Source organism: Delphinapterus leucas, chromosome 5 (genome assembly GCF_059928025.1).
Source record: "Delphinapterus leucas isolate spDelLeu-1000000601 "Yukka" chromosome 5, BTC_Dleu_Yukka2, whole genome shotgun sequence".
NCBI lineage: Eukaryota > Metazoa > Chordata > Mammalia > Artiodactyla > Monodontidae > Delphinapterus > Delphinapterus leucas.
In genome coordinates this window covers 120,796,755-120,811,896 of record NC_143133.1, presented here as the reverse complement: position 1 = coordinate 120,811,896, position 15,142 = coordinate 120,796,755, and the positions used below count along the sequence as shown (strand labels likewise).

The 15,142-nt window shown below is 33.1% G+C and overlaps 1 protein-coding gene across 1 annotated transcript in view; it reads right to left on the bottom strand.

Annotated features, from left to right (window-relative positions):
* The window catches only part of STPG2 (sperm tail PG-rich repeat containing 2), a 529,587-nt gene that overhangs the window by 501,844 nt on the left and 12,601 nt on the right, over window positions 1-15,142 (bottom strand). Inside the window, 3 exon segments of the mRNA XM_089911325.1 lie at window positions 911-1,023; window positions 11,143-11,307; window positions 13,893-14,048. Coding sequence (XP_089767451.1) covers window positions 911-1,023; window positions 11,143-11,307; window positions 13,893-14,048 — 434 coding nt within the window.

Below are 15,142 nucleotides of genomic sequence, written 5' to 3'. Positions count from 1 at the left end.
AACAACGTTTGTTCAATGAATGAATAGTAGTAGGGGAGTTCAAGTAAGAGCCTAAGCTACATCCACTGCTGGTATACAGATGTGTCTGAATCTGTCTAGCAAATTAATTGGATAGGTAATCACTGTGGGACTTCCTGCTAGAAAACTCATCCTATAAGAGAGAAAGGATCAGGCAGATAAACTGGAACCTGTTAAAAATTAAATCATGAAAAGCAGCAATAGATTCTGAGAACAACATGATATCTGTTACTCAGTTTTGCCTTCCATGGACTCATGTCTAAGACCTTACTGTAAAAGTAGGAGAAAATAAAGACAGAAAGAATTATTTTACAAGAAATGTATTTCCTAGTTAGACTTCATAAATATTACCTTCAACCTAATGTTATGGCTCTGACTTATACTGAGAATGCCTTCTAAATCCAGCATGTAGTCAAAAGAATGGACACCAGAGCCAGGAACAAGATGCAGAGCCCTGGGTCACCTTCTTTTATATTTTCTCTGATCTTTTCTCTATCTTGTAATTAAAGACAGTATATTTTAGTACTTAGATACATGGGCTGTAGAACCGAAAAGGCCTCAGTCAACGTCAAGCTCTGCCACTTAATAGCTACATAATATTAAATACATTATTTATTCTCTCTGACCCTTTTATTTTTCACTGATAAAATAGGCATAACAATAGTAACTACACAGAGACTTGTGAAGATAAATGAACTAATACATGTAAAACAGGTAGCACAGGATCTGGCAGACAGAAAAGCAATGGTTTTCATATAGATTACTCTAAAATATCATATTTCTTGAAGTTTTTCATACTGATTTTTCCTTTCATAACAGCATAACCTAGTCTAAATTATTAGAATATTTATAGTCAAAAACTACAGTAAAGATATACTATTTTTTTACTTACTGGGTTATATCATACTGTCCAGGACCAGGCCCTGACTTTACAGGTAACTCTAGTCTTCCCAAAGAGTTGCCAAAATGCATCCCCTTGTATTTCAAAGTTACATTGGAAAAATCCTCACAAAAAAAAAAAAAAAAGTGAAGACGAGAGACAATTTAAATAAATCATGAAACAATGTTTAACTTTACTTAAGTCTAAAGCAAGGGTAGCCTTAGTCAAGGAGTTTCCACTGGTAAATGCTAGACTCTTCCTTGATACATCTCAAGAGTATCACTCTGTGCCCCATCCCACTCCTGAGTCAACCAGGATTCCCAGAGAAGGGCCTCTAGTTTAGTATATCCTCAACCAATATGAACAACTTTGCTCTTGGCAGTACACTCAACAATCTAAAATCTTAAGGGCAATGAAAATTAGCTCATCATTTAAAAAGGGGAGGAAGGGCAGAATTGCATGATTTAGGGAATGGGAAAGCCTAACAAAAATGACTTAATTAAGTAGAAATTAATTTTAAGAAATTAAAATTCAAACATTACCAACAGATACTAGATAACTTCTAATCACCTAGTAAGTGCAGAAGATATTCATGTAAAGTTTTCATAGAGTAACAAATATATGACAAAAATTAAACACTACCCCCAAATCATTTCATAGTTAATGTTTGAGGTCAGGATCAGTACTTTAATACCAAAGAAGTCATTTGTGACAAAAGAAATCAGCAATCATCTTCCTTCACAGTCATACAATAAGCATGACTCACTAAAGAGTTCACTTTAGAGAAGTTAAAACACCTGCTTTCATTAGAAACTAATAAAAGAATAAAGTATGAAACACGAACAGTAGCATCTCATAGGAATTCTTGTGTTGACCTAATACATTCTAAATTGAGCAATCATTTAAGAAATTTATAAAATCTTACTTTTTTAACTGATGGTAACTCTAGTCTATTTCACTTACTTTTAATTCATATTTGTAAAAATATAGCTTTAAAATAGGCATGGATTATTAAACCAATTAATATATAAATTGAATAAAATCCCAGTAACATAAACTGATAGTTTAACTGCATAAAACAGTATATCAGTTGTTCTAGGTGACCATTACTATTCTTGAATAGTGGAACCAATCTCTCTCAATTACCATTATAAACAATATTAATGAAATAAATAGCAATTAAATGATTAGAAAGCATAATTCCAGTTCAGATTGGTGAATCAAACCCACATCTGCCCCCCTCCCACCAGAATCTCAGAAGAAGCGTATAAAATAGATGTAAATTATTAGTACTAGAAACTAAGAGAAGGTATCATTCACATTCCACTTCAAGGAATTTCTGGAAAATATAGTACAGCAGAGACTAGAACTGGAAAAAGATCTCACTGCACGTGAAAAGAACCTCAGCTGAACCCTATTAACATCCCCAGAAAGACAGAAACTAGAGGTAAGGATGGACTCATGGGTAGTGAGTAGGGAGCAATTCTCAAAACTACTAATAACCTTACAGATTTATTTGCACCAGTGCCATTACACGAAGTGATGAAAGAATGCAAAAACTCATTCCATTCTTGCCATGGATGGTTGGAAATAAATTGGAAGCACTGCCACTGTCTCCTAACAAGGACTTCCTAGTTAGAAAGGCACCACTCTAGAAAGCTTTGGGATGGCACAACAAAATCCAAAAATAATCTGGTACAGAACTAAAATTCCCTACTATGTGAAAACACCTTTTACTTCCTAGAACTTAACATTAACAACTAGCCCTCAAATATTATAAAATACAAACACAGTACAACTAAACTTTCCCTTTTACACCACCTGACCTTAAAGAATTAAACAGGGGCCAACATGATCTCTGACAGAACTTTGATGTTTGCGTGAAGTGAAATGGGACCTTTCTTGATTCTTTTATCATAGATGGCAATCTCAAAGAGAAACTGAATTACAGGTTTTCTAAAGGTTTCTCCTGCTTCAATTTTAGTAAATCTCCTTGTTTGTTCCTTGCTTGGGTGATGGAGGATGTTGCAGCTGAGGGTACAGAAACAGGGAGTTACTAGCTATGTCCAAATAAGATTCAGACATACTTTGGAACATCTAGTGAATAGAGCAATCAACCAGAAGGTGAACACAAAAACTATTCCTATGGGAAGCAGCTGATCATGGTAACCCACACCCAGTTAGAAAATCTTACTGTCAAAAGAGTGGCAATGCTAACTACTGAGTATTTTCTGTTGACTGAATTTGCCTTCTAACAGATAATCCCCCACTGGATTTATGCCTGTGTTCTGTAGAGTGCAAAAGGGCTATGATAAAAATCTAAAAGACATTTCATTAAAACACTGGTAAAAATCAATACTACTTTTAGAGCATTCTATCTAATAGAGTATAAAACAAAGAGAGAAGAGCACTATCCCCCCCAGCTTCACCTCAGCTCATCACGCAGCTTTCGCTCTGATGGAGTATATGGGTGGAAATGCCCAGCAGAGAGCACCACCTGGCAAGAGACGGAACTGCCTGGGGGAACAGAAGCTGTCTCAGTGGAAACAGACTTATTCAGAAGCATAGTTGAGACAGCCCTTCTAGAAGCCCCTGTGAAGGGGAACTTTGCGGAAGGCTGGAGGTCTACCACATCAACAGGAGGAGACAACATACATATATTTGAGTTACTGACATAATTGTGACTCTCTGTAGTACCCACAATCCAATAAAGCCTGGGAAAACTTGTTACATAAATAAAAAGCATTAATCCTTATTCCCACCAGGAATACTTCCAGCACTGTAAGTGGTCTTAATGTGCTTAGCTTATTGATATGCAGATTCCTTCTAATGAACTACAACACAAAGAGCAGAGAGGTATTTCCCCTCTTCACTGATCAGCTTTAACACACTATGAAGCTATAACACTACAAAGCACCAAATCAAAGTAAGACACTGATATTATTATTATTGTTGTTACTGTTATAAATAGGTTGTCTAGTTTATATACGATCCCCAAGCCCAGACCCCTGTCAGTCCTAGGAGGAACAGAGCTATGAATAAAAATTGAAAGGGCTATCCTACCAATCTCTCTAACGCATAGGGTATACACTGCTTTAGCACTTCTGAGTGTAACACAAAAGGAAATAAGGCAGTCAGATCATCCAAAGGCTTTGGGTCTGGGGGTGCAGAGACAAACACCAAAACAACTAGCAGAACAGCACAGAAAAATAGCACAGACTGACATGTCCAGCAGAGCAGCAGATGGTAGTAGAGGAGTCCTGGAAGAAACCATGGCATCCACTAGAGTAGCTGAAAAGCAGCCCATTCCTTTGGGTCAATGACAGCTCTGAAGACTGCTGCACCCCACAGAGCTTCAGGAAAGGAAAGAATGATCAGCCATGCAACACTGTTTTGCTAAAATAAGTGTTCTAGACCATCTTTCAAATGAAATTACTTAATAGATGCATGGATTTTAAAAGTACATTCACAGTTTTGATGGCAGAAAGCGAAAATTTTTTCACTCGTACTTTATTTTTACTTAGAAATGAAACAAAGTTTCATAATTGTGAAGATTTTAGGCTTAGTAAGTAGTGAAATAAATGTAGAACTCTCTTCTTATATAATAAATATAGCCATGTTAGATATGCCAGATATTTTCTATATTTCAGGCAGGAGCATATCTAATATATTGATTTACTATAGCCTATAGATTTGTAAAAATAAAATCAGTATTTTAAAACAGCATTTTGACAAATCATCTTTAACATTATATTTTTATACCCTAAAAAGTATAAGTTACAATTTTATAGTAATTCTTCTACACAGCATTTCAGGAGAAATTATATCCAAGTAGAATTATGTCTAAGAAGCTTTCCTCAGGTTAATTATTGTGATTTTGCAGGTCAACTGTTTAACAATTCTTAAGGTAATCCAGCAGAAAGACTATGCACACACACATACATAAACACACACCATTCAAGACACCAGTAAAATCCTTTTCCTGTGTATACGCTGAAATTCATTTCATTTAAACCATGTGAACTACTTAACTCACTAACCTCTACAGTTCTCAGGTTAATGTTCAATTGGAAATTTAATTTAAAAGACTTTTAAAAATACAGATAGAAAATAAGGAACAAATTGACGTACTCAACTCTAAATAACACTCTCCTTATGTCAAGAAGTGTTGACAACAGATGTAGAGAACAAACGTATGGACACCAAGGGGGGGAAAGTGGGGGCAGCTGGTGGTGGGATGAATTGGGAGATTGGGATTGACATATATACACCAATATGTATAAAATAGATAACTAATAAGAACCTGCTGTGTAAAATTCAAAAAATAAAAATAAATTAAAGGGATGTGATATTAAAAACAAACAAACAAGAAGTATTGACAATACCATCTTTGTAGACTGGTCATCGTCAAGATTGGAAAATCATTAGCAAATAAAATATGACTTAATTGAAGCAAACTCAGCACGGAGGTGCATTATTTTAAGTGAATGATGTAATATAACTTGAAGAATTGCTAACTGCTACTTTCACTGACAGTGAAATCAATGAAGAAGGGGCTATGCAACTTTCTTCTCATGTCTTTTCCATAATTAAGTGTGGAAACAGAATTTGTGAAGAATTAAAAGTCCCAAAGCGCGGCAGTTCAAAACACTAATGGACTGCATTCCAGTGTGGCAGCACACAGGTAGTTCCCAGCATGTTATCATTAGCAAATACGTCAGTGTCATAATTCCAACCACAAACTTTGCTTGTGAAATCCACCTCTGAAAAGCAGACTTCTAATGGTTACCTGAGCTCTTCTTTTGAAAAAGAGAGAGAAGCTAAATTTTCTAATTCAAAATGTTATACAAAATAATTTATATAGAGGATTTTTCTTTACAGATTAAATACAGCTAAAAATTACCATTTGTTGGCTAGAGTCTTATACAACTTGTAATTTCAGAGTTGCTTCTATATTTAAGCTACATAAGATACCTTCAGCAGATGTTATTTCAACAGTTCAGGGAATAATCACAATAATTACCTATCAGTTGGATTATTTTCTCAATTTTCTATTAATGTTCACATCTGGAAACTGAGCCCACCTATAGTATTATCTCAAAAAGCAGCTAAAGAGATACAAAGAATTACCAGAAATTTGGATAATACTTGAATTAACATTACAGTATCAATTTCATAATAGTCTGTGAGGCACCTGTTTTTATTTTCCCCTGCAGGAAAAAACAAGAAAATTAAGCCTTCAGCTACTGACCTTTGCTACCCTACCTCTAGTTTTTCTCTCAAATTCAAGATGGAGATTTCAGAAAATATCACAATTCAAATTAAGCTTTGTTGAATCTTCTTGAATATTAACCACTATGTCTTTAATTTATACGTAAAACTATGTTTTTACAAACATGTTTTCTTAAATTTGATCTAGATTTTATTCTAATAAATACAAGTTGGATCAAATCAGTAATTACTAAAATAGGTCATCAAATTGGACCTATTAAAATTGTAGAATAAATTTTCTTATTGTTATTTCTCTCTTCTATGAATAATAATGTAGCCAGAAAGAAATCAAATTTTATATGTTAAAGTAATGTTTATTCATACATGAAAAAAGTTTTGCACATCTAGCTTGGAGGCATTATTCTGGCCTTTTAAAGGATGATACATTATTCTGAAACAAAGAAATAGCATATACAAAAAATATAATTTTAAAGCAAGAATAACATTTTGGGATTTAAGTTAAGAATAACAGAGAACTGTTTAAGCTGAGACCAAGGATCAATGACTACTGTGAAAAAGAAATACTAGTTCCAATATATTAAACCAAAGTTTTTCCCAGGATATTTTAGATAAGAAAACTTAGCACAAAGAACTTAAGTAACTTGGCCAAAGACAAATAACTATTAAGTAGTGAAGCCAAGAAATAAACACAAGCAGTCCAGTTCCATTACACTGCCTTTCATAATTGTCCTTTACCTTGGACAGAATATACTGATATTAGACCACAGGACTTCCATTAATTTCAATGTAATTTTTACAGAGTTATCTCCATTGTTCTTCTGAGCATATCTTACTCAAATACCTAAGATACTGGCACTGTCTGTGGATGAAAACTAATTATTTTTATATTATTAACAGGATGATAGGATAGTCAAGGCCTGGAAAAACAGGCATGGCATTGACAGGGAGAGCAAAATACTCCTGGGATAAAAGACCCTATAGCCAGAAAGAAATGGGAATTCTAAGGGTGTGAACAGGAGACATGTCTATAACTTGCAATATCTTTACTCTCCATTTTATCAGAGGTAAGTTGGTTATTCATAAGTTTTATAGTAAGGAGCAGTCTATCAGGTCTTCAAATACCTGTATTTGAAGATAAAATGTATTATCTCTAGTGTGTTCTATAATCAATAGAAATTTAAAAAGAGGAGTTACAAACTAAAAGTAAAATACCAGCCTGTCTATTTACCTTTACCTTTGTACTTTAATTCTTTAAACAGAATGTGAGTGATTGTCTAATGAACTTTCATTTCATCCTACGGAACTCTATTTCTTTTAGAGGGTGTACTACAGACAAAATCTATCAGTTTCTGTTTATCTGGGAATGTCTTAACTTTGTCTTCATTTTCAAAGAATAGTTTTGCTGGTTGCAGAATTCTCGATTAGCAATCTTTTTTATTTCAGTACTTTGAATATATCACTTCACTGCCTTCCAGCCTCCATGGTTTCTGATAAGTCAGCTGTTAATCTTCTTGGGGATTTCTTGTCACTCTTCTTGCTGCTTTCAAGATTTCTCAATGTCTTTGGCTTCAACAGTTTGATTGTGATATATCTAGGTGTGCATCTCTCTGAATTTATCCTATTTGCAATTCAATGAGCTTCTTGTATGTGTAGATTGTTTGTCAGCAAATTTGGGATGTTTTCAAGTTATTATTTCTTCAACTATTCTCTCTTTCCCCTTTTTCTTCTCTCCTTCTTTGACCCTCATTATGCATACATTGGTGTGCTTGATGGTGTCCCCCAAGTCTCGGATGTTATGTTTATTTTTCTTCATACTTTTTTCTTCCTGTTCATCAGGTTGCATATCAATTGACTCGTCTTCAAGTTTGCTAATTCTTTCTTTTGCCAGTTCAAATCCACTAGTGAATCCCTCTAGAGAATTTTTCATTTCCATGATTGTACTTCTCAACTCCAGAATTTCTACGTGGCTGTTTTTTATAACTTCTATCTTTATTGATACTGTTTGGTGAGACATTGTTTTTATATTCCCCTTTAATTATTTAGACATACCTTCCTTTATTTACTTGAATATATTTAAAATAGTTGAACCAAAGACTTTGTCTAATAAGTCCAACATCCTGGCTTCCTCAAGAACAGTTTCTAATGATTGCTTCTTCTCCTATGTATGGGTCATATTTCTGTTGTTGTTTTCGCATGTCTCATAATTTTTTGTTGAAAACCAGACATCTTAGATAATATAATGTGGCAACTCTGAAAATCAGAATCTCCCTCCTGACCCAAAGGTTTATTGTGGGTTTTTCTGTTTAGTGATTTCTGGACTAATTCTCTAAATTCTATATTCTCTGTCACGTGTGTCCACGTAAGTCTCGGTCTGGCTACCCGACTGGTCAGGTAATCGTTGGACAGAGGTTTTCTTAATGCTTTGAACGAGTAGGTCTCCAACCTTTGCAGAGGTGCACTGTGCATGTGTTGAGACACACCTTCAACACTCAAGTAGGCAGTTTACAAGTCTGTCTTAGCTTTCACTTCCCAAAGGTCACATAGAGGTAAGAGCTTTGTACCTTCTCAAGTCTGATTTTTGAAGTGATGGGTTAGCAATCCTGAAACTATGTTCAGTGTTTTACAAGATTAAGCAAATAAGTAAATATACTGAGGATAGTGGGAACCAAGCTTCTCACTGTGGGAGAAGGGAGATCAAACACAGAAAAGGAAATACAAGAATAAACATGTGGCACTGAACTGGAATCAGAGATATCAATATAAGCTCAAAGTTTTTAATAGACAGATAAGAAAAAGTATAGATTTCTAACTTTGTCCATTGAGACGGCCTAGAAGGAATAATACCCCAAATGTACCTAGTGTACTGATCTTGTTTTGAAATATCATTCTCCACTAAATGAAAGTAGAGCTCCTTGAGGAAATGACTGATTCCAACAGCTGTGGCAACGGAAAAAATAAGATGAACCTGCAACATTTTATTGTGCCATAAAATAAAGAAATGCTCAAAGAATGATGGAGATATGTCAAAAAGACACAACAAGCAGACTGAAAGGGCTCCCAAGGGTCAAATATTAGATCATTTTAACCTCAAAATAAATAGTGAGAGCATTGAATTACAACCGTTTCAGTAAAACAGGAATTCATGAACCCATACTGATATAAATACATAAATGGAGAATATAAAGCTGTTCTTTATAGTAAGTAAAGTGCCAACAAAAAAAATGTTAAAGAAAATATGACATTAGAAAACCACCATTTGATAAACATCACAGTAAAATTGATTCAGGCATCATCAATGGATGTTAAACTAATAGGTGAGAGTTTGATAAGGAATAGGATATCTACTCATTCTTAAAGTAACCTCTCCAAAATATTTATAAATTTTTTAAAATAGTAACTTTACAGTAGATAAAACCAAAAGACACCCCCTCAAGTTAACATCACCAACTACGGGATAAGTAAACATCCTGCGCCTTTTTATGTGATACATTGAGAAGGATGCTTCACTTACGTAGCATTCCTGCTAAAATATATAAACTCATCCTAATCATGATAAAATATACACGAATCCGAAACTGAGACATATTCTACAAATTAAACAGCCTGTACTCTTCAAAAAGTCAAGGTTACAAAAGACAAAGCAAGACTGAAGAACTGTTCCCAATGATAGGACTCTAAAGAGACACGACAACTAAATGCAACTTGTAATACCAGATGGGACTCTTGACCAAAACTCATTTTTTAAAGAATATCATTGAGATAATTAGTAATATTTTTAAAATATCTACAGATTAGATAATAGGATTATATGAAAGAAATTTTTCTGATTTTGATAATTACATTGTGGTTATAAAAGAGAATTCTTGTTCTTAGAAATTTTACATTAAAGGTATTTAGGAGTAAAGGGGCATCATGTCTTAAATGTACTCTGAAATTGCTTAATTAAAATAAGAATATAAATATACAGGGGAAATGATAAAGCAAATGTGATAAAGCATTAACTGCAGGATCTAAGTGAAAGGTATATGGGAATTATTTGTATTATTCTTTTAACTTTTCTATCAATCTGAAATTATTTCAAAATTTAAAATTATTTTTTTAAAAATAAACTCACTAATTGGAAACAATGAATGGATTAGATCTAGTATATTGATATAGCTAAATCTAGAAAATATAACATTAAGTGAAATAGCAAGCAACCTGCATGCCAGATGATAACATTTACTTAAATGTTTTAAATCATACAACAATACATATTGTTATTTATATGTAGTAAAGATTTACTGTTTACTTTGGCAAAGGGAAAAGAATGGAGGGAGGGAAATTGGGTAGGATAATAATTGTAATAATATAATTATTTTAAAATATAGCTAATTCGAGTGTAATAAAATTTTAATATGTATTATATGAGATGGTGGGTACATGGTTATCTGTTTTTATGTTTGTTCAACTCTATGTGCAATTATATAAATTATAATAAAAATATTTTAGGAATAAAAACTTAACAATTCAAAGTATCTAAGACTCCAAAATACCCCAGTATACCTAATGCCAAAAACCAAATGGTTTCATAAGGTGCTTTAGCCTAAGCTTAAACTATTAAACTATTTCCTCTTTTTCCTGGATACAGTTAGACTGTATTTCCCAGGCTCCTTGGAGTTAAGTGTGTCCATGTGCCTGAAATTTAACTACCAGGCCTAGCCTACAAAAAACCCCTACTACCAGTTCTCTGTCCTCTTTCCCCTTCTGCGAGCTGGATACAGATGACACCAAGGCCTTTGGAGATGACAGTAACATGAATGGAATAAGCCTGTGTCGCTGAATCTCTACATGGAGGAACATCTCTTATCAACAAGAAATGTTCATATGAATGAGGAAAAAAAGAATTTCTGTTGCATTAAGTCATTGAGATTTGGGGGTCTATCTGTTACTGCAGTTAGTATTACATTAACTAGAACATGCATAATAATAAACAGTCTTCCAACGGTCAGTGTGAAATGTATCATACTTACAAATTGAGGTTTATAGTATGCTGGACCTAGTGTACTGTCAATAGCAGGTGGAAAATGTTCTGTGATACTGCCATCCTCATTAATATGATAACCATATGACCGTCCACAAGAAGGAATTGAAGGAACATCAACACTTCTGGAAACTGTAAGTGCCCTTGACATTTTCTGTAAAAAATATATATATATATATATATTATTTACTCAAAGGCAAGAAAAGGAATGAACAAACAAATATTAAATTTTACTAAAAGACAACTATTCAATATTGACTTTATGAGTTTTATAATATAAACCAAAAGTGTTTGTCTGTAAAAGTAATTTAAAAGAGTGAATTCAAGTCTTACCTCATAATATAAACCAAGATTTAACCAAACTACTATTAAATAGTAACATAAACCATAATATAAACTAAACTACTGTTAAAGCCACTTTTAGAGATATGGAATCTCTCACCTGGCTCAGTTATTTATCTTGCTTAGTATAGCAAGCATAAGTGATTCCAAAAACAGACATTCATTCCTACAGTCACATCAGCAATCAGCAGTTCAAAGTGGTTACTTGTGCTATGCTATCATAGTATCTGCCAGGTAAAAACAAACTTTATATTTTCTGTAACATTTTCTGGCTTCATTCCTTTCCAGCTCCTGACTTACCTTCATCTTACCGGTGCCCTATATAAATATCCTAATTTTACAGACCATGTAGCAAGGAAAATGTCTGATATGGTGCTAAATGGAAATTTAAAATATAAAATTGAATTTATTACTATAGCTATGTAAGTTATATAAAATTATATGTAAATGTATAAAATCATATACATATACGATTTGATACTGAAAAGAACTTTGCAAAAATTAACAGAATTATCAATGTTAGAGTCAGAAGTTTTAAGGTGCTTATCCTTTTTTCAAAATTTCCTTTAATGGAAAACATTTTATAATTTAAGTAAAAACAGAAAGGAGTAACATATATTAGAAATACCAGTATAGAATACATCAAATAAAATACTGGCATTTAAATAATTTAGTAATATGAAAAATTACTTATTAAGAATATATTTATAATAGATATATTTAAAATAGATAACCAACAAGGAAAAAATGAAGGGAAGCTCATATATTCATTAAAAAATAAAAATAGAGTCTGCAACTTCTATCAAAAAAAGAATATATTGATCCTCTGTAGGTTTTAAATAAATAAATAAATGCTAGAGTTGACTGCACACATGCCCAATATACAACTGTGTCATAAACATACTATCACTGGCAGAATTTCACTTTTTTTTATCATTAGAGACAACTATTAAGTAGTTTCAGTGATGCTTATGAGACTGGTTACCAAATTAAAACAGGAAAGTATTGAATGGCCTCCCCTCCATTCACTACTTTCAAAAATTATTTGCATGATGTCAAGACTTTCCAAAATGTAGCCCCAACCTTAGTGAATGCTTCTTCAACATCCAGTTTGTGATATCCCTAATTCCCTCCAACAACTATCTACTTCGGGCTACTAGTAAAAATTTTTATTAAATGTTTATTAAAATAGCATTTCATCAACTGTTTTGTGCTGAATTCCATTCATTACTTCCCTGTTAAAGTTATAGATCCCAGGGAGCAGTGATTTATCTTCTAAGTATTATCAGTGCCTAGCATTATGTCTGGTTCACATAGTTACTCAAAAAATGTCTGATAAACACTTTCATGAGTAAATGAACATTTACTTTGTCCACACACATGAAAGAGCTGATATTTAAGTATACTTATAAACCTTAACCTTATTGTCATTACACTGACATTATTCAACTGAGTACTTAGCCCTAAAATATATCCTCCTAAACAAAGAACTGATTAAAATTTAATTAATATGAGCTATGTGAAGTTGTTATGGAAAGAGGAGAGGGAACTATGCTAAATAAACTATGACCAAAATCTGCTAGATTTTATTAATTATTTCAAAGGGGTAGGCTTTTGGTGTAAAGATTATTCTTTATATAACACCAATGTACCTTTCCAAACATATCACCTGCTAATCTCCTACACAAATTCTTCACTCCAGTCAAAATAATCTCATTGTCCTCCATAAGATCCCACTTCTCTATCTGCACTCATGTAGTCCTCCATGCCTAGAATGCATATTCCAACCCTATTCTTCAAAGCCAACCTCCTCTATAAATCCCCTACAAATTAGACTCTCTCATAACATTGAGTTGGCCGAAAAGTTCGTTCAGGTTTTTCCATAAGCTGTTATGAAATACATCTTCTTCCTTTAAATTCCTATGGCATTTAATCACATGATCATTCACTTAGCACCTGTCACATTTCATCTTACATTAGTAATGATCTATATTATCTCTCTCATCTAAATTTTGAGCTTATTTATTTCAGGAGTCATGTTTCAAATTTCACGGTGTTATTAACAGTACTTACACAGGAGTTTCCTCTATATAGAGAGGTAAACCACTCAGCCAGTTTTTTAAATCTCCCTTACTTTCTGTTCACCACAGACATTAGAAGAGATATTATAGATTTATCAAAAGCAGAAGTGAAGTCAAATATTAACATGGTTAAAAACTAAAGTTTATAAACATCAAATATTCATTTAATTATAAACTACAATATGGATACTAATAAACCTACTAATTTTTATGGTAAGTTTTTTAAATGTACTAATCACATAAAACAGTAAACCATTTCTACTTTATTTTAATTTTAAAAAAAGGCCTTAGAAGCATAATTCAAAATAGCATGTACTGACTGAAGATGCTCTTTAGCCTCTAGTATTTTTCTGTTCATAGCTAACGTTCCAGGATAAGACTGATCATAGCTTGCTGGCCCTGGACCATCTGAAATAAACTTCTTAAAACATTTCTCCCAGTTTTGTAGACTTTGGCCTCCTTTTATATTATACTAAATTGTAGAGAAAAAATGAAATAATTAAAAGAAACACTTTAAAATTAATACCTATTTGATAAATATTACATATTAATATGAATATTAATAGTTTTAAAACTCAGCCTGAGAAAGTTAAGGCTTTTGACTGAAGACAACTGTCTAATGAGAGAGGGTAATAAGAAAGGATGACAATTAGAGCTGTCAGTTTTAATGCTGAACTCAAACTAAAATTTACTGTACTTTGAACACTCTAAGAGAATGCAACACTCAGTTTTAAAACAGGAATCAAACACAAAGGAATCTCCAAAGCTGTGAAGCAAGAATAAAGAGTGTATGCTTATGTTTACAGGCCCCTGGAGAACTTATACCTCAGAAATGAGCTAAAAATGCTCGTATTGGAGGGGAAAAGCAAACCTTCCAAGCTTGTTTAGGATTAATTATTTTCATGAATAACATTTTGGTCATTTCCAGAGATGTTTACACAGTTTTATTGGCAACAGCTCGGTTTTATGCTCAGATTAGCTTTAAACATTGTTTATTGCAGAGAAGAGTCCTGGGAGGAATTGTCCATGGCTCTCCACGCCACATATCTGGATCCTCTAGAATCTGAAATTTATCAACTGGCTAATAGCCAGTTAATTCAAATAAAATTCCATCATACTAGTTTCACTAAACAGTCACAGTTCAATCACTGCAAAGATGATTCATATTAACATTGGGTTGGCCAAAAAGTTCATTCGGGATTTTGTACGCTGTTATGGAAAGACCCAAACTTTTTGGCCAACCCAACAGTTGTTGGCATTTGATTGATCAGATAAGGTTTTTTTGTTATTGATTTACCAACAGGCCTTTTCACATGACGTGTACATGTCAGTTGTTCACATTCACTATTAACTGAGCTTATCTTTAGTTTGCATCTTATTCAGCTTTATTCAGCTTTTAAGAAATACACAAAAGAGGTCTTCTTTTTAAAAAAATGAGTCAAATTAGATAGTCAATTAGCTACTTGATTACTGTTTTAATAAGATCACAATTCTTATGTTTAAAGAGTTTGGATCTATAAGAGTAGACTTTAATGATTTTGTAAAAAAATTAACAAGTTAGATTAA